Consider the following 18,964-nt stretch of genomic DNA (forward strand, 5'->3'; position numbering starts at 1 on the left):
ATTAAATTTCTAATAATTTCGATACACATTAACTAATGACCTGTATAAAGTCATATACCTGTATGACTGCACTGTATAATGTTTGTAATGACGTAACGATAGCTACAATTAAGTAGTCATTATAGCTAAAAGTTTACATACACTTAATATGTGGACCACAAAACCAGTCACAAGTGTAATTTTTTTTTTAACTTGAGATTTATACATCATCCGAAAGCTGAATATATAAGCTTTCCATTGATGTATGGTTTGTTAGGACAATATTTGGCCGAGATACAACTATTTGAAAATCTAAAATCTGAGGGTGCAAAAAAATCGAAACATTGAGAAAATCGCCTTTATAGTTTTCCATTTATGTTCACGATTGTGCTGCATCCACTCACAAAAATATATTTTTTATATATTTAAGGTAGGAAATTTACAAAATATCTTCATGGAACATGATCTTTACTTAATATCCTGATGATTTTTGGCATAAAAGAAAAATCGATAATTTTGACCCATACAATGTATTGTTGGCTATTGCCACAAATATCCCCGTGCGACTTGTGGCTGGTTTTGTGATCCAGGGTCATATATATTAATATAACATTTAGTATATTCCACAACTGCAAGGTGTATGTAAACTCCTTCACAATTATATTATAAATTATCACTACAGGTGTACTGTATAAAATGTACCATGGGATAATGATAACTATAATGAATATTTATTTGAGAACCTAATTAAAAATCAAAGGTGCACATTTTTTTAAACTTACTTAGAATCATTATAAATGGAGAAATCAGTCTGATTATATTATACACATTAAAAGATGCATTGAAACACAAAAATGCAGGGGAGTGATGAGGTGCCATAAAAAATCTAACCAATTATAGCATAAATGAAATAAATAGACAAAGTGAAAATCATTAGAACTTTATTGCTTTCGTTCATTAATGAGTCAGTATTGAGGGAACGAGTGGTCTATGTTCTTGGCCCAGGCCATCAATCCTCCACTGATGTCCTTCACAGTGATCTGCTCAGTTTCAAGGCCAGACATGTTCTCCAGGAGCTGAACTGCCTTCTGGGAGTCATTGCCAAGTTTGCACACCACAAACACTACAAGACAATAAAGGTAAACACACAGATAAAGTTAGCTGATTCACTCTATTCAAGCTCATTTACTCCAATCATACAAATAATCTTCTTTTACCAATTATACTGTGTGTGTATATATATATATATATATATATATATATATATATATATATATATATATATATAATATATATATATATTCATATATATTTTCATATATATATATATATATATATATATATATATATATATATATATATATATATATATATATATATATATAGCACCAGTTCAGTTCTGACAATTTAAACTACAATTTAAAATAACTAAAATCATTTAAAATTAACCCTTTCATGCATGAATTATGATAACCTCAGTCAGGATTTTTTTCCTATGTGTTTTTATTGCATGAAAAACAAGATTTGATTTTTATTTTTATTTTTTTTACAAATTTTTCACAGAGATCTTCAGATGTCCACTTGAGTGGACAGCATGCGGTTATGGTTTAAACTTAAGATATACTATATTAAATATAAGACAATAATCAAACAGATAAAGTATGTGAATTTAACAAACAAAAAATATAAATGCAAAATATTGCAAAGGCTTCATACAACTTCATACAAGTTGCACTTCGAGTATCTTTGATATCAGAACATGAGGATGTGATTCCATCAGAATTTTCTACAGTCTGTCAAGGTACAACTGTGGAAACCACTCAGATGCTCCCTCCAGTGCACCAGAGTATGGAGATTTACCCTTATTAGCTGATAATTCTGATTATGTTCAAGATGGACATGCACATTTCTATCATAGCCCTCCTCTGAGAAAACCTAGCGATACGTTTTTTTCAATCTCATCTGAAATGATCAGTGTTGGGGGTAACGCATTACAAGTAACATGCATAACGCATTCAGATTACTTTTTTGATGTTACAAGTAAAGTAATGTGTTACAAGTAACATGCATAACGCATTCAGATTACTTTTTTGATGTTACAAGTATAGTAATGTGTTACAAGTAACATGCATTACCTAATCAGATTGCTTTTTGATCTAACAAGTAATTAACTACAAGTAATGTGCATTACCTAATCAGATTACTTTTTGATGTAACGAGTAAAGAAAGGCATTACAAGTAACATGCATTACGTAATCAGATTACTTTTTGATGTTATGAGTAAAGAAACGCATTACAATAACGCACATTACATAATCAGATTACTTTTTGATGTTATGAGTAAGGAAACGCATTACAAGTAACATGCATTACGTAATCAGATTACTTTTTGATGTTATGAGTAAATAAACGCATTACAAGTAACATGCATTACGTAATCAGATTACTTTTTGATGTTATGAGTAAAAAAACGCATTACAATAACATGCATTACGAAATCCGATTACTTTTTGATCTAACAAGTAAAGTAATGCATTACAAGTGTCATACATTATGTAATCACATGACTTTTTTCGATGTCAATGAAAATTACATTCTAATAATACAAGTACATTTATTTACAGTAAAAAGTCACTGCAGATTAAGTTTTTAAGTTTTAAATTTCAAAAATAATATTCACATTATAATTATGAATTGTAGCTGAAATATAGCAATTGATGCATGACGTTCACTACAGTGGACGTGATTAATCAGAGTTTTCTCTCAATCTAAAATCAAAACTTGGAAAATTTTACTGTGATATGACTCATTAGATATTGCTTGATGCTGCAATATTTTTTTTACCTACAAGAGTCTCCTAGGATAGAAGGAATGGGTGGATATTCCGGAGCAACTTGGCATGTCTGACTGACCCTTGGCCATCTTGGATTGGAGGGGGAAAAAATTGAAACACAAAGGCTTGCCACTTGGTTGCAATTTATAGGATGATGCACCAGGGTCCAATGAAGAGGCTGATGTGCAACTTTGCCATAAATACCCGTGCAAATTCAAGAAAATGCTTTTTTAATAGCTGTCCACTGTAGTGACCACTAAGCGTGAAAGGGTTAAATAATTTATATATTATTTGATATAGAAATCTTATGAAACTTTATACATGTCTTTATTGCCATATTTATCAATTTAATGCATCCTTGCTGAATAAAAGTATCATTTTCTTTCTCTTTATAAAAGTAAACAATATTTTTACAAAGTAAGCTTATTCACAACAATTCAGAAGCTTCTTTTACCAAATTTTATATATATATCAAATTATGTATTATCAAACGCGTGTGTGTGTGTGTGTGTGTGTGTGTGTAAATAGATACATATAAATAATAAATACATACATGCATACATAAACTGGAATATTTTTTTGCTTATGCTCACAAAGGATGCATTTATGTGATGAAAAAATGTGTATGTAAACCCCTCATCACAATTATTTTATAAATGATCACAACAGAAGTACAATATAAATTTTACCATGGGATAATAATAACTATAATGAATATTTATGAATATGTAAAAATATATTTTAAAATGTAATTGGCTGAACTGGTTCTGTTATCAATTATTATTGATGTTTAATTACTAATAATGGTTATTATTAACAATGTTCAAAACTGGTTTTACTTCTTAATTCTTTTCTGAAAAACGTGGCATTATTTCAGTACTCTGATGGAAAGAAAGTTAAAAAAACATTTTATTTGAAATAGAAATATTTTGTAACATTATGACTATCTTTAATATCACTTATGATCAATTTATTGTGTACTTGCTGGATAAGTGTTATTTCTTTCTTCAATTCTATGCTTCTATTTCTTCTTATAACCTTTTCCTTGAGATGTTGGTGTGGAATATTCCAGTAATATAGTTTCATAATTTTAGGCTGTTTATTTTCTTAGGCAGTTAGCATCAATCTCAAGTGAAATCAAGGCTTATAGTCCAGTCATTTTAAGCCAAAATGGGGGTCAACCTTGAACAAACTGCAACAGAAGCAAACTCAACTGATTCTGTATCCTCAATATGTCCTGAGCAAGGAAAAAAAGCCCAGAAGAATCCCATTAGGGGAAAGTTTAGAAAAAGACCCAAATATAGCCTATTCATACGCCTATTCATTCTTTTTCTTTCGTGAATAGGGTAAAAATTTTAACCTTTAGATATCACCATGAAAATTACTGAGTTGATTACTTACATCAAGACAAACAAAAAATGTATTACAAGTTTTTTTAAATGGTTTGTTAACATGGACAAATGGTGCATAATCTAATTACGTATGTGCTAATTTGCATAAATACCACAACAGATCTAAACACTGGGTATAGCCAGGTGAAAATGTCTTGTTGAATCTTGTTGACACATAACAGTAAAATACTTGATGTTAAGGTCTGAATGGAACCCATTTAGGCTACCCATGAGCATTAATACATAGAGGCAGGAAGAAGTACTTTAAACCAGCCTTATTGCAGCCTTATTATTAATTATTATTGCAGAGATGGGGTTTGGGGCTGGGTCCGTGGGACTGTTTCTGGGGATTCACTTTTTATTTTGCCTACCTTTTGTCTTCTGCATTCTCCTTACCATTGTCTCCTGTTCTTCCCTCAGACTCGTCCCCCAGAAACAGTCCCACGGACCCAGCCCCAAACCCAATCTCTTAATAATTAATAAAGGCTGGTTTCTAAAGTACTTCTTCCTGCCTCTATGTATTAATGCTCATGGGTAGCCTAAATGGGTTCCATTCAGACCTTAACATTAAGTATTTTACTGTTATTTGTCAACAAGATTCAACAAGACATTTACACCTGGCTTTACCCAGTGTTTAGATCTGTTGTGATATTCATGCAAATTGGCACATACGTAATTAGATTTTGCAACAAACAATTTAAAAAAACTTGTAATGCATTTTTTGTTTGTCTTGATGTAAGTAATCAACTCACTAATTTTCATGGTGATATCTAAAGGTTAAAATTTTTACCCTATTCACGTGAGAAAAAGAACGAATAGGCGTATGAATAGGCTATATTTGGGTCTTTTTCTAAACTTTCCCCTAATGGGATTCTTTTGGGCTTTTTTTTCCCTTGCTCAGGACATATTGAGGATACAAAATCAGTTGAGTTTGCTTCTGTTGCAGTTTGTTAATCCCTTTTTCATAAAATGACTGGACTATTATCCAATTAGTTTAAATAGATTCACATCTCATTAAAAAAATCTAAATATACAAGTCTAAAAAATACTTGATTATGCACCACGAGGCCAGCTGTTTCTGATGACTTTCTTGAGAAAACCGATGGCATTTGGCATTCAGACGAGCGATTATTGTGGATAAAGATAAGATCATTATGTATGGCTAAACACCATCAATGTTCATGCCTGCGCAAAGTGGCGTTTAGTGTTTCTGCACCACATTTATTTGAGCAGAAAGAACTGAGGTGCAGGAGAAGGGAGTGTTAAACATTGATCACAAAAAACGGCATATAACAAAAAAGATTCTTACCTGGGACTTGAGATTTGGTCTGTTGTTTGAGATTACTAATTGTATCTTTTAAAAGTGTGATGTGTTCAGCCTTTTTATCCTCTAAACTAGCAAGTGGAATGTCTGTCATGCAAGGTAAGAAAATTAAACTGAAGGAATTAACTTGATTTTTACTAAATCTCACACTAAATATGAAGAATGAAGAAACGTCGGCAGCAGTGAGACGAGTGTTAGTGCCTCCAAACCAGAGCACAAGAAATGAACAAGTGTTTATTCTGACCTGTAATGCTGCCTGAATCATAATCATACACTGTTCGCTCGTTGGCCAGAGGAGAACTGAGCGACTGAGCCTGGGTTCCCCCAAGGTTTTTTCTCCATTCTGTCACTGATGGAGTTTTGGTTCCTTGCCACTGTCGCCTTTTTCACCTTTGTTGCCATTGGCTTTTGGCTTGCTTAGTTGGGGACATTTAATTTAACATTTACTTACATATTCAACAATATTATTGATCTGCCAGCATTGACACCATTATATGAGAACTGAACTGAGCTGGATGATAACATCACTGTTTTCTCCAGAGCGGCTATATAGATAAATTAACTAAATTAATATATTTTTTACAACAAAATGAAACATCACTGAACTTATTTAAGCTGGACTATGACGCTATTTTCTTCTGGAAACAAACTTTGTTGCATTATTTTCCTGTTATCACTGTAAAGCTGCTTTGAAACAATCTGTATTGTAAAAAGCGCTATATAAATAAATGTGACTCGACTTGACTTTATGCCAAGCGGCTAAATGTTCTATTTGGTCACCTGGGGCCTGATGTATAAACATTGCTAATCTAAATGAATCTAAATGTGTATATCAGATGGAAAACAGAGTTTAAAATCATTTAGTTTGCTTCATTACTTCACTAAGGACACTGATTTTAAATAGGTAGACTGAGATGGCGAACAGGAACATGGTTTGTGGAACACATTATTAGATGTTTGATTACATAGTCAAGCAAAAGACTAATCATATTGTGTAATCATACGTTGTGAGCGATACAACTGTGCAGCATTTACTCCAGTAAAGTGGATCCATCGAGTGAATCTCTGAGCTGGTGTGAGTGAGTGGAGGCGGGGCTAATTTGCATATTCATGGATCCACATATACTAAATGAAGCTATAGAGTTATATTCAAGTTATTTTAAGGCATGATTTTTTTTTTAAATATGTAATTTTGGTGATCAAAAATGAGTTTTACAATTATTGACAACTGTAGTGTAGCTAACGAGAGTAGATATTATGAAAAGCTTCTAAAAAAAAAAAAGAAAAAAAAAAGTTAATCCACTACAACATTAATCATAAAGGTAATTTAGGAAAAATTTGAAACTCCATAGTGCACTGACTCACATGTAGAGTTTCTGTTGTATATTTTAATGAAGCAAATGTCCAATACTAAACTGTTAAAGAGAGATCATGGGAAAGGATACTGATTGAGGTTGACAGATGGCAAATGTCCGCCTCTACTTTGGGTCGAACGTCAAGGAGGAGATGAGGGGTTGAGCTGTCCAAAATGGCTTTATACTCCTGCAATGAAAGACAAATATTATATATGTGCAATATTTGAGGAAGGAAGCTGCACAGAAATGCAAGATGACAGATCAGATCTGCTTTATATAATGACCAGCTCCACACTTCCACAATGCTCAGTAATGAACTGGCTAACATAGAGCGGTTCTGCTAAAGATATAATCTAAACTACCAAATGGAAACTTAAACACCCCTTATTACATTCCTCTGCATGCCCAGAATTTTGACAAATCACTGTACTACCTGCACAGAGACTCTCTGTTCTTTGGTTAGAAGATTCAGTCTCCGACACTGTAAATGAAATAAAACAGAAATAACGGAGAATAAATCAGCACTGGTTTTCATCACACAACGTTTAAACCAAAACCACCACAAATAAATGCTGATGTAGGCCATGTCTGATCAGGTGACCTTAAACCTTTTTGGTTTTGGAGTTGATTTTTGACTGAATGTATTTGCCATTGCTGAAAGGAGTTTTCTTTCCCTAAGTTTAATAATAGTTACACTGAATGTGTATGAATTGAATAACTGCATGCTTTTCAAAGCTCAAGAGAAGCATGTCTCTGCAAAACACACTCTCCATAATAAGTGTGTGACAGTGACGCCTTGTGGACGTTTAACCACAGCTGATTAGTTTGCATCATTGACACACACACACAAGGATGACTATAGGAAGGAAAGTGTGAGATTTCCTCATGCTCAGACCTTATCCGTAGCAGCAGCGCCACAGAACTGCTCATAGTCCTGGAGCTCAGTGAGCGTGGGCTTCTCTCCACACACCACACACTCGATCTGCCTGGCCCGCAGACGTATGGACCGGAAACGCCCCTCCTGGCCATCAAACATCAGCAGCTGCTGCTCAAATGAGGCTGAACAGACCAGTTAAGGAGTTCCTTCATTACGTTCTGCCTACAGTATGGTAATAAGTGAGCTTAAAAGCATAATTGTTTCAGTTTAGGATGTCATTAAGGGTAGAAAGGATACATCCTTGACCGGACGCAATTTTCAGAACTTCTAATGCTTGAAGGCAACCCATTATACCAGGCACTGCAAGTATCAAAACAAGTCACTTCACAGTCATATCCACAATGCAGAACACTGCAACATGAACTTATAATTATGGGATTATGGGATCGTTACAGAAGAAGAATTCATATTCACTTTTTTTAAAGTCAGAAATAATTTAAAAATAGTTTTTTGAGGTAAGATCTGCAGTAAAAAAGAAACAGTATTGTTGTTTTAGACAAGCAAAGAACTTAGGATTCAGTTTTAAGTAAATGAGAGAGACTGTCTTTGTCAAGACACTCATGTTCAAAACATGTTCATCTTTCTTTAGTGTGTAATGTTGCTGTTTGAGGATGAAAAAGCTCTGAAAGTTACAAAGCACAAAGTTATTAAGAGTTATTCTCAATATCAGTGTCACTGTAGTCTTGAGTTTTCTTGCAGGAATGTAAAATGTCACATCATTTAAATGATTCCTGCACAATACATATACAAAAAAGGGGCGGGGCCTGGTTGAGTTGCATTAGTAGTGTGTTGAATCTCATTAGTAGTGTGTTTCCGAAATACACTCGAACCGGTTGACCAATCAAAACACACTGGTCCAGCCGACCAATCAGAGCACAGAAGGAGGGGCTTCATAGAGACATGCAGGAAACTAAAAGCGTTACTGACAGACTGGGAAGAGAGGAGATGCAATAATGTAAAATATGTGAAAAATAAGGAATTTTTTCATGCATGAAAACCTATTCTAGTAGAGCCCAAAAACAAAATCAAGACTTTGTAAAAAGGGCATAGGTCCTCTTTAAATTGAACAAACCACTACAGAAGACTGAAACTATCTACAAAACAAAGTTTGTATAATAAGCAAGTAGTTGAAAGAAAAAGAAAAGTGGCTGAAAGAAATATAGAACATTGTGGAGAACAATGATGAGAAGAAGATGATGATGAAGAGGAAGAAGCTATGGAGTATAATCAGGTCAAGTAGAGTCAGACTGACCCACTCCCAGGACGCCTCCATCAGAGCAGTTGGTGACAGTCTCAGGAGGAGGTGGAGAGGGGAACAAACAGCGGTAACACGGCCCTCCTCTGTAGTTGTACACCGTGAGCTACAAGAGAAAACGTTGAAATAATCAAAATCTCCCAATTAACTCAAAAAACACACTACATCAAACTGCATATACACTCTCGTTCAAAAGTTTGGGGTCAGTAAGATTGTTTTTCTTTTTTGAAAGAAATTCATACTTTTATTCAGAAAGGCTGCATTAAATTAATCAAAAGTGACAATGTTATTCAAAACAATTCACACTAAAATTAGGTAGCAAAAAATAAAATAAAAAGTCTTCTAAATAACAATAAAAAAGCTGCCCCTTTATTCTTGTGAAAAGTCAGTGGATGAACAATTACAGATCTTTTTTATTGAACCGGGTCTCAGTTAGACGGGACCAATCCAAATCCAACCCTGTGCATTATGGTTGTTACTGTTAATACCAAAAGGTATTATAAATGCACCATAAACTATATAGTTTTCATGCACTATATTCCTGGTTTTCTCAAGATAAACGGCAACTTAATTTTAGGAACAGACAGTATATTAGGATGTTAAACTTAAGTTAAAATGGAAACTCTCTATAATCTGAACATAAAAGTCTGTGATATGTTGAAAAGAACTGTATGTTTCTGGAGTTTGCTGGCGATTCTGAATGGTGTTATACTCACTATTGGGTGTCTGTAAGATGAGCGTGCTGGAGAATTAATGAATCTCATGATCGAATGACTCAAAAACGTGAGGTTACTTTAAAGCGCATCATCACGCACATCATTATGCGCCGATAGGTGCTTTTGTGTTGCACTGCTCTGAAAACTTTCACACCATTTTTTGTAATCAATAGATAATTAATGTTCAACCTATACATTTTTTCTATCTTATCTATCATGTCTGTTTGACCTTTTTAAAATCTGCACCATACATTACAAAGAAATGCTGTTTATAGTGTGTATATTCATGTAGTAATAACTATCATAAATGTATTGTTCATAAGATTGCTGACACTCTTGTCACACAAATAGTCATTTTAAATTGCAGTTTTTAAAAAAAAATAAGAGGTCTACACTCACATTCACTTGTTGTTGTTTTTATTATTTATTAATATTGTTGATGGATATGATTTTCGAAATATAATTATTCATATTTTAATATCTTTGAGAAATAGTTTAAAATAAGCAAATCAAATACAGCTTTAGGGTTTATTACAACTGTGCTAAACACCACATTAGTATAGAAACCTGTTTCCACCTCAGAGTAAAAATGGTAATTTGTGGCTCATCAAGGCTGCATTTACTTGATCAAAAATAAATAAATAAAAAGTAATATTATGAAATATTATTAAAATTGAAAATAATGTTTTTTTTGTGTGTTTTTTTATATACTTTTAAAAATAATTTATTTATGTGATATAAAGCTGAATTTTCATCAGCCTTTACTCCAGTCTTCAGTGACAGAACGAAAAATAAATAAATAAATAAATAAAAGTAGAAATAAATAAATAAATGCAGAAATAATAGTGAAAATAAATACATTTTGGTAATATAAACGGCTATTTCTGTATTTTTACATGTATTTATTTATTTATTTATGCATTTCTATATGTATTTATTTATGTATTTATACATTTATTTATATATTTATGTATTTATGTATTTATATATTTATTTATTTATATATTTATATATGTATTTATTTATACATTTATTTATTCCTACATTTATTTATTTCTGTATTTCCACATTTCTACATTTATTTATTTCTGTATTTCCACATTTCTACATTTATTTTTCCCTGCGCATGTATGCTAATTGACCAATGGCTAAGCCACGCCCCCAAACGCGATGAGCCAATCACAGTACGCATAGCTAACCCAATACACGGACATTCTCTGCTTGCTTCCTCGTCCATTGCAATGCATTGCGGTTATCGGTTTTCATTCGTTTTTATGTTTTTTCTTGTCATTTTGGCTTTAAACAGCGTGTGTGTGTGATTTTGGTTGGGTGACAGTTGTAGGTTACAGTTTGACAAGAGTTTACAGTTTGACAAAAGCACAATGTTGTGTTTTACACAAATATAAGTAGGCTAAACACTTTGCAGTTTTAATTATGTCCTGTATGAACAAAATGGAGTATGTTTTTATGTTTCCACTCAGGGTTCGAAATGACTTAGGACTCTTGGGGGGTCCCCTAAAATTTAATTATTAAATTATTAAAAATTCTGAAGACTACCTTGCTTCACTATATACTGTAGGCAAAATTATATGGACCAACGTTGAAGGTGGGATAATGGTCTTGGGATGTTTTTCATGGTTTGGGCTAGGCCCAGTATTGTAGTGGTGTCTGGAGAAGTGGCTATAATCTAACAGGTAAACCTCTAACTCTGGAGCAACAAAGTTACAAGTTCTTTTTCCTCTTTTTCTCTCCATGATGCAGGATTCTAAATTAAGAAAAATAATATTAGCTTCCTAGATAGCTTACCAAGCTCTCATGTATACTCATTCATGCTCAAATCACATTCACTTTAATCAACTCACAGACTTGAATTAATTCCTGGTTATCTTTCGTAATCACTGACTGGACAAGTAGGTTGTTATGCTAGCTTTGAATAACTATAGCTGCTAGGTCTGCTATGGAAGCTTGTTTCTGCCACAGAATAAAACATTTTAAAAGATAATTGCGACTTTTTATCTCAGAATTGCGAGATATAAAGTCAGAATTGCGAGATATAAAGTCAGAATTGCGTGAAATAAAGTCGCAATTGTGTCTTATAAAGTCAGAATTCTGACTTTTTTTCTCGCAATTGCGACTTTAGGCTATATCACGCAATTCTGACATCTTTTCTCAGAATTGTGAGATATAAACTGATAGCCTATAAAGTCCAATTCTAACGGAAAAAAAGACAGACTTTTATTTTTTTTTACCTCAGAATAGTTTATATCTCACAATTCTGACTTTATAACACGCAATTGCGACTTTATATCATGCAATTTTGACTTAATAATACACAATTGCGACTTTATATCAAGCAATTCTGAGATAAAAAAAGTCAGAATTGTGAGATGTAAACTCGCAATTGTGAGAAAAAGTTTTATTTTTCACTCTGTGGCGGAAACAAGCTTCCATAGTCTGCTGTTATCTGGCAGATCATTTGGCTTCATACACATTACAGCTAGCAAGAAATGTTGACAAACGTAATCTTCTAATCATTACACAGGGTATCTAGTTAATGCAACTTTTGATATACTCAAACTTCTGATATTTTACTATAAGCAATTATGGAGATATAAACATAATCGAAGCACTTACAGGATTTTCATTCAGGATTTCACTCTTTGTGAAGTTTCGATTTGCCGCGTTCAGCTACAGTGCGTGTCTGCGGGAGCACCACAACAACAATCTGTGACGCTAGGAACTCACTCGGCTAATAGCTGCCCTGATTGCTGCCTCGCGCTAGGAAATAAATAAATTACTGTTATAAATATAAAACGTCACTAAAGACCTATAATTTTCACAATCATTTTTAATGTTAAAATATATTTGTCGGGGACCCCCCAAAATCCAAAAATAATTTCTTATGGGGGGTCCCTAATGACTTATGGAGGGTCCGGGACCCCCCCAGACCCCCCTCATTTCGAACCCTGTTTCCACTGTTCGATCGCGCCCGCTCTCTGACACACACACAGACACACACAAACACACACACACATTCCAGCAATGCAATCTTGACATCGCAGCCTGTTCATTATTCTGCGCTCACACCAAACGCGAATAGAGCGTCAAATTCGCGCGTATCCGCGTCTAGTTCGACGCTTGAACATTTTGAATCCAAAGCGAATAGGACACGCGTATAAAGCGAGCGTTTGAAGCGAAATAGCACCAAACTATAACGTTTACACTGTGAACTGTAAATCTTTGTTCTGGAGCTGAAGCTTATCGACCTTCTCAACTATAAAATTATTAATATAACCCTCCAATGCATATTTAAGGCCCTTTTGGTGACATCGAGATGATATATAATCTTTCTGTCTCCAAAAAATCATAAATTGACTCCTGTGAAATGTCTCCTGTGACAGCTGCCAAAGCGCCTGTTACCGAATGTTGACTGTTTGTCCGAGTGAGTGGAGGGGGCGTGGTTAGCCATTGGTCAATTAGCATACATGCGCAGGGAAAAATAAATGTAGAAATGTGGAAATACAGAAATAAATAAATGTAGAAATGTGGAAATACAGAAATAAATAAATGTAGGAATAAATAAATGTATAAATAAATACATATATAAATATATAAATAAATAAATATATAAATACATAAATATATAAATAAATGTATAAATACATAAATAAATACATATAAAAATGCATAAATAAATACATGTAAAAATACAGAAATAGCCATTTATAATACCAAAATGTATTTATTTTCACTATTATTTCTGCATTTATTTATTTATTTCTACTTTTATTTATTTATTTTTTTTTTTTTCGTTCTGTCATTTTTAGTCCTTCATAGTCACATGATCCTTCAAAAATCATATAAATATATAAACAGTCCTGGTATCGAATTGTATTGGGAGAAAATCAAGATTGCAGTATTGGTATCTGTGTTATACATACTCTAAAAATCATTACTTTCAGCATTCTTGTACTTTCCTTCTCTCAACTTTCTGTCTTCTGCACAACACAAATAAAGATATTTTAAAGAACGTTGATGTCAAAAAAGCATTGCATCCCATTGACTTCCTGTATAGATGACTGTCCCTTTAAAAGAATGTGTAAAAGAATCCAAATACTTGCGACCACTGTCATTCAATCAACATTCAAATATCAATGTACAGCTCACTGTTTGTAGGTTTGATTGAGATATTGAAAAGATGAGCTCACCTGTCCTTCCATTCGTAGAGCACTCGCTGACACTAAAGGCTTGCCGGCCAGAACACAGGCATCGTTCACGAGGTACCGTGTAGGAACGTTGTCTGAACAGTCTGCCACAATGTCATATATGAAGATGCAAAGTCAAGGAGACACATAAATGGGTTTCGCACTGTACAGAACTGTGGAAAAGCTCAAGATTAACTTCTCAATAGCATTTCATGAGTGGATATTGTTGAATGAGTTGAATGGCGTTGTCTCTGGAGAGCTGGAGGTGATAGGGAACACACTGAACTGTGGAGTTCAACCTGGAAGAGATCACAAGCAGTCAACTCTCTGCCGTTCAGGCGTTCACCTGTGCTGGTTTCGTGAGGTAGGATGGTACCTGCTGATGGCCTGGGCGGCAGACAGGGCTTTAGGCTGACCTTGAGTCACTTCTGAATGAAGCACCTGTCGGTGCAAGTTACTCAGTTCCACCACATCATAGTCCAACAGGCCCAAACGTCCTGAAAACACAAACTATATTAACAACTGCCAACTAGTGCCATAGTACAATTACAGCTGTGTCTTCATGCAAGTGTTTGCTTTGGGACACAAACCAAAATGAGATTTGAAGGTTTTCACGGGACCCATTATGAACAGCGGATTCAGCCTTCATCTCTTTTACTTCAGCATTTAGACTGTTAACTATGGTAACTTCTGTTTTGTGTGCATTTCTCTTAAATTAAAAAGTTAATTTAAAAAATAGACTCTCTCTAACTATTACAGCTGAATATGCTTGTTATACACTAGCGTTCAAAAGTTTCCGGTCAGTAAGATTTTTTTAATGCTTTTGAAAGAAGTCTCTTCTGCTCAGCAAGGCTGCATTTATTTGATCTAAAAACAGTAATATTGTCAAATATTATTATCATTTAAAAGCAGTTGTGCTGCTTATTATTATTTTTGTGGTATCATTATTTTCAGGATTCTCTGATGAATAGAAAGTTCAAAAGAAAAGCATTTATTTGAAATAGAAATCTTTTGTAACAATGTAAAAGTTTGCATGTTTTTGATCCATTTAATGCATCATAGGGTATTATTATTATTTTTACTACATTATTATTATTATTATTATTATTTACTTGGTAGTGTATATATAATTTAAACCATTGGCGTCGGAACCATTGTATATGGGTGGGACAAGACCCACCCACTTTTTAAGTCCAATGATATTGGACACCCACTTACTTTTACCGTCTCTGATTCAGCGCATTTGTCTTTTCATAGTGCTGTCAGTCAAATCCAATTATTAGGGAATTCCCTAATAAATTAAACTCCGCTGAATCGCTACATTATATTTCTCAACGAGCCGCAACTGACGAAAGTAACCGCCCGTTGTACCTTTCCAGTCAAATATTGCGTTGCAAACATCAATAACAGCTTTAAATTGTCATTGCTGGCAGATGACCATGGTATTAGCAGGATAATCCACGGATAGCTGTGCATTTAATGCACGACTTGGAGGCAAAGAACCGCCCGACATGAAGTGGAGTGTAGTTTACTTGTTTTAATTAAAAGGCACCAGAATAGCCTACATGAAATGGTATTTACTCCAGTAACATTTTTCTGGGGGAGGACCCACCCACTTTTTTTTCTCTTCCGACGCCCATGATTTAAACTATACAAACTATAAGGTTTAATTTGTTAACATTGGTTTATTTAGTTAACATGAATTAATAATATTACAACAGCACTTATTAGTCTTACTCAATGGTAATTACAACATTTACTAATGCATTTGTAAAATCAAAAGTTGTGTTTGTTAATTTGTTAAAGTCCCCCTGCGGTGAAAATCAAGTTTTTAATGTTGTTTATATGTCTATGTGGTGTTTTTAATACGCTTTAAGACACCATGTGCAAACTCATAAATCAACACCATTGCTGAGTATTTTCTGAGACGAACTCAGTGAACTCAAAAGCACGGTTTGAAATCGCTGGTGTTTCTGACGTCACAAACTACCTTGTAACCAATGATTCAGCCACATGAGCATCTACACTACCAATGCAATAACTCTGGAAGTGGTCGAATGTGGACAAGCTCAAAATGTTTTAGGCCCTGTTTACACCTGGTTTTAAGATGCCTTTTGGTCGATCAAAAGTAGACAAGGGAGACAAATACCCCTTTAAACCTGGTGTTTTAATCCATCCCGGAGAAGGCGGTATTTAGTGGGTGTTCAAATGCATTTCGCATTTTCGACTACCTCTGGAAGTGGCCATTTTAGACCCCGTTTACATCTGCATTTAGCGTCGTCCACTTGTAATCGGATTGACGAAAATTCTTCTTAAAGGGACAGTTCACCCAAAAGTGAAAATTAGCCCATGATTTACTCAACTTCAAGCCATCCTAGGTGTATATGACATTCTTCTTTCAGACGAATACAATCGGAGTTATATTAAAAAATGTCCTGACTCTTCCAAGCTTTATAATGGCAGTGAATGGCCGTATAAGTCCATCAAAGTGAATCCATCCATCCATCATAAAAGTGCTCCACGTGGCTCTGTCGGATTAATAAAGGCCTTCTGAAGTGAAGCGATTTGTTAGTGTAAGAAAAAAATCCATATTTAAAACATTAAAAGCCGGAAGCTAAAATGACTAGCTTCCGGCAGATGGCCGTACGCATCGATTTACGGCGAAAGAGTGACCCTTGACCTTGACGCACAACGTAATGACGACCGCGGAAGCACAGAGGGTAGAGCAAAACAAAACACCAGTCACGAATTAGAAGTCTAAAACTACATTTTTTAAAGAGAAATGTAGGAGGAGCTTGAGTTTGTTGCCGAGCCTTGTTTGTTTGATCCGCGAGAGGCGTCTAAACTTACATCCTACGTCATACATGCGTCACTGGTTACTCTTGTGGCGTAAGTCGACTTGCGTAGTATGCATACGGTCATCTGCCGAAAGCTAGTTATTTTAGTCGATAAAGTTTTAAATATGGAGATTTTTCTTACACGAACGCATCACTTCACTTCAGAAGGCCTTTATGAACCTCCCGGAGCCGTGTTGAGCACTTTTATAATGGATTGATGCACTTTTATGGAATTCAAAACAGAAACGGCCATTCACTGCCATTATAAAGCTTGGAAGGGCCAGGACATTTTTTTATATAACTCCAATTGTGTTTGTCTGAAAGAAGAATGTCATATACACCTAGGATGACTTGAGGATGAGTAAATCATAGGGTAAATGTAATTTTTGGGTGAACTATCCCTTTAATACCGGGTTCCAACAGGACCTTACTTGTACAGATAAACTCCTATACTTAACAGCATTATGAACATAGTAAACACACATGGCCACTTTACCTATTCCAGCTGCAGCCAGATACTGCGCAAGAGGACATCCTAAACCTCCACATCCCACAACCAGAACAGATACATTACTTATGGCAACCTGGCCTGTGGAGAGAAGAAGATTGTTTATGAAAAGAAAAGAGTTACATTATAAAGGTTAAAGTCAAAATATTGTTTAACCTTTAACACCAAGTTCTGGTAGGAGAAGCTGCCTGCTGTATCTCATGATGTCATCATTGCTCAGCGTTACATTTGATTTCAGTGGTGAAAGATTGGTAACCTTCTCCTGTAACTCTGTTAATATTGAGTTTCCCTGAAAAAAAGGGGGGAGAAGCCTTTTCAGTTTTCAGATATTTGACCATAATTATCTGTCATATGACACTAGTGCCTTTCAAAAGATTATTCTATCCAACAGTTAATAAATGATTTGAGCTGTTCTATCAATCCATGCCTTTAAATCTTTATCTTCAGAAAGATAATAGTAAGAGTTTAAGTGTCTGACCTAACCTAAACCTTAAAATAAAATGTTGATACTGTTTTCACTCCATACAACAGCACATTTAAATTGGCATTAAATATTCGTTGTTAAAATCATTACATGCATAACGGTACAGAATCACACAAAGGCTTTGATATCTGAACATTTGCAGAGTTAACAGAATAACTATTGCAGACCTTTTCCATTTGATGAAGTTTCTTCTTCAAAGCTGCAATCTCTCTCTCTCTTTCCAAGAGCTGTGTCTTCAAACTTAAAATTGTATCATCCATAACGAACAATCACCTCGATATCAAATTATTATTAAGAAGCAGTTATTATGACGAACAATTATGTATACAGATCACACTGCACAGGACTTCCGGGTTTCCGCGCGTGTGCGACCACGTGTAGCGCACGTAACACGTGATTACAACAGATCCATAATACGCGCGACCCAGAGATTAATGTAGATATAACCCACTCAATGTTATTACATTTATTTTGAAAAGACTACTGAGTACATTAAGTAACACGAGGGTGCAGCTGAACAAAAGTTACTGAGATAACAATAGCTCTTTTATAGCTGTATTTTGCTTCAGGCGAACTGTCCTATAAGTACAGTTGTTTATGGGTGAAAATCCCCTGCTAAATGGACATGTCACCAGATCACTGCCATTATTTTTAACATCACTAATATGCAGTTTAGAGTTTTCGTAAATAGTATTGTTTGTAATTTAGTATTTATGGTACTAAAATAAACAACAGTTAAGCTTTGAATTATTTTACTCTGCTTTATTTTGGCGTAGAAATGCGCCAGTTTATAATATTATCTTTTTAATTATTTATTTTTTATTTTATTTTATAATGTTGTTTTTTTATCTTTAAATATTGTTGGTAACCAGACAGCTGACGGTATCTGACTTTCATAGTAGGAAAAAAATACTATGGAAATACTATGGAAGTCAATGGGTGCCGTTACTGTCTGGTTACCGTTACCAACATTCTTTAAAATATTTCCTGTGTTCAACAGAAGAAAGAAACTCATAGATGTTTGGAACAACTTGAGGGTGAGTGAGTGATATTTCATTTTTGAGTGAACTATCAATTAAATGGAACCTGTAGTGTATATATAACCCATTAGTATAAAGAAAACAAATTAATATTATATAA

The 18,964-nt window shown here is 34.4% G+C and overlaps 1 protein-coding gene across 1 annotated transcript; it reads right to left on the bottom strand.

Annotated features, from left to right (window-relative positions):
• Positions 1-903: 903 nt before the first annotated feature.
• On the bottom strand, positions 904-18,184 carry mocs3 (molybdenum cofactor synthesis 3). Its single transcript, XM_084096516.1, has 13 exons — positions 17,992-18,184; positions 17,497-17,629; positions 17,329-17,421; positions 14,372-14,492; positions 14,216-14,294; positions 13,999-14,112; positions 9,072-9,180; positions 8,057-8,119; positions 7,778-7,941; positions 7,316-7,363; positions 6,973-7,069; positions 5,513-5,614; positions 904-1,102 (listed from the first exon to the last, which is right to left on the bottom strand). Exons 1-13 carry the CDS (start codon positions 18,082-18,084, stop codon positions 945-947), a joined length of 1,374 nt encoding a protein of 457 aa, XP_083952642.1. The 5' UTR covers positions 18,085-18,184; the 3' UTR covers positions 904-944.
• Between the last annotated feature and the right edge of the window lie 780 nt (positions 18,185-18,964).

This window comes from Abramis brama, assembly GCF_963993115.1.
Source record: "Abramis brama genome assembly, chromosome: 21".
Lineage (NCBI taxonomy): Eukaryota > Metazoa > Chordata > Actinopteri > Cypriniformes > Leuciscidae > Abramis > Abramis brama.

Coding starts and splice junctions, on each gene's coding strand:
- mocs3 (XM_084096516.1), bottom strand. CDS start 18,084: ATGGATGATACAATTTTAAGTTTGAAGACACAGCTCTTGGAAAGAGAG. Junction 14,295..14,371: donor GCCGCCCAGGCCATCAGCAG/GTACCATCCTAC, acceptor GATCTCTTCCAG/GTTGAACTCCACAGTTCAGT. Junction 8,120..9,071: donor TGGAGGCGTCCTGGGAGTGG/GTCAGTCTGACT, acceptor TGATACTTGCAG/TGCCTGGTATAATGGGTTGC.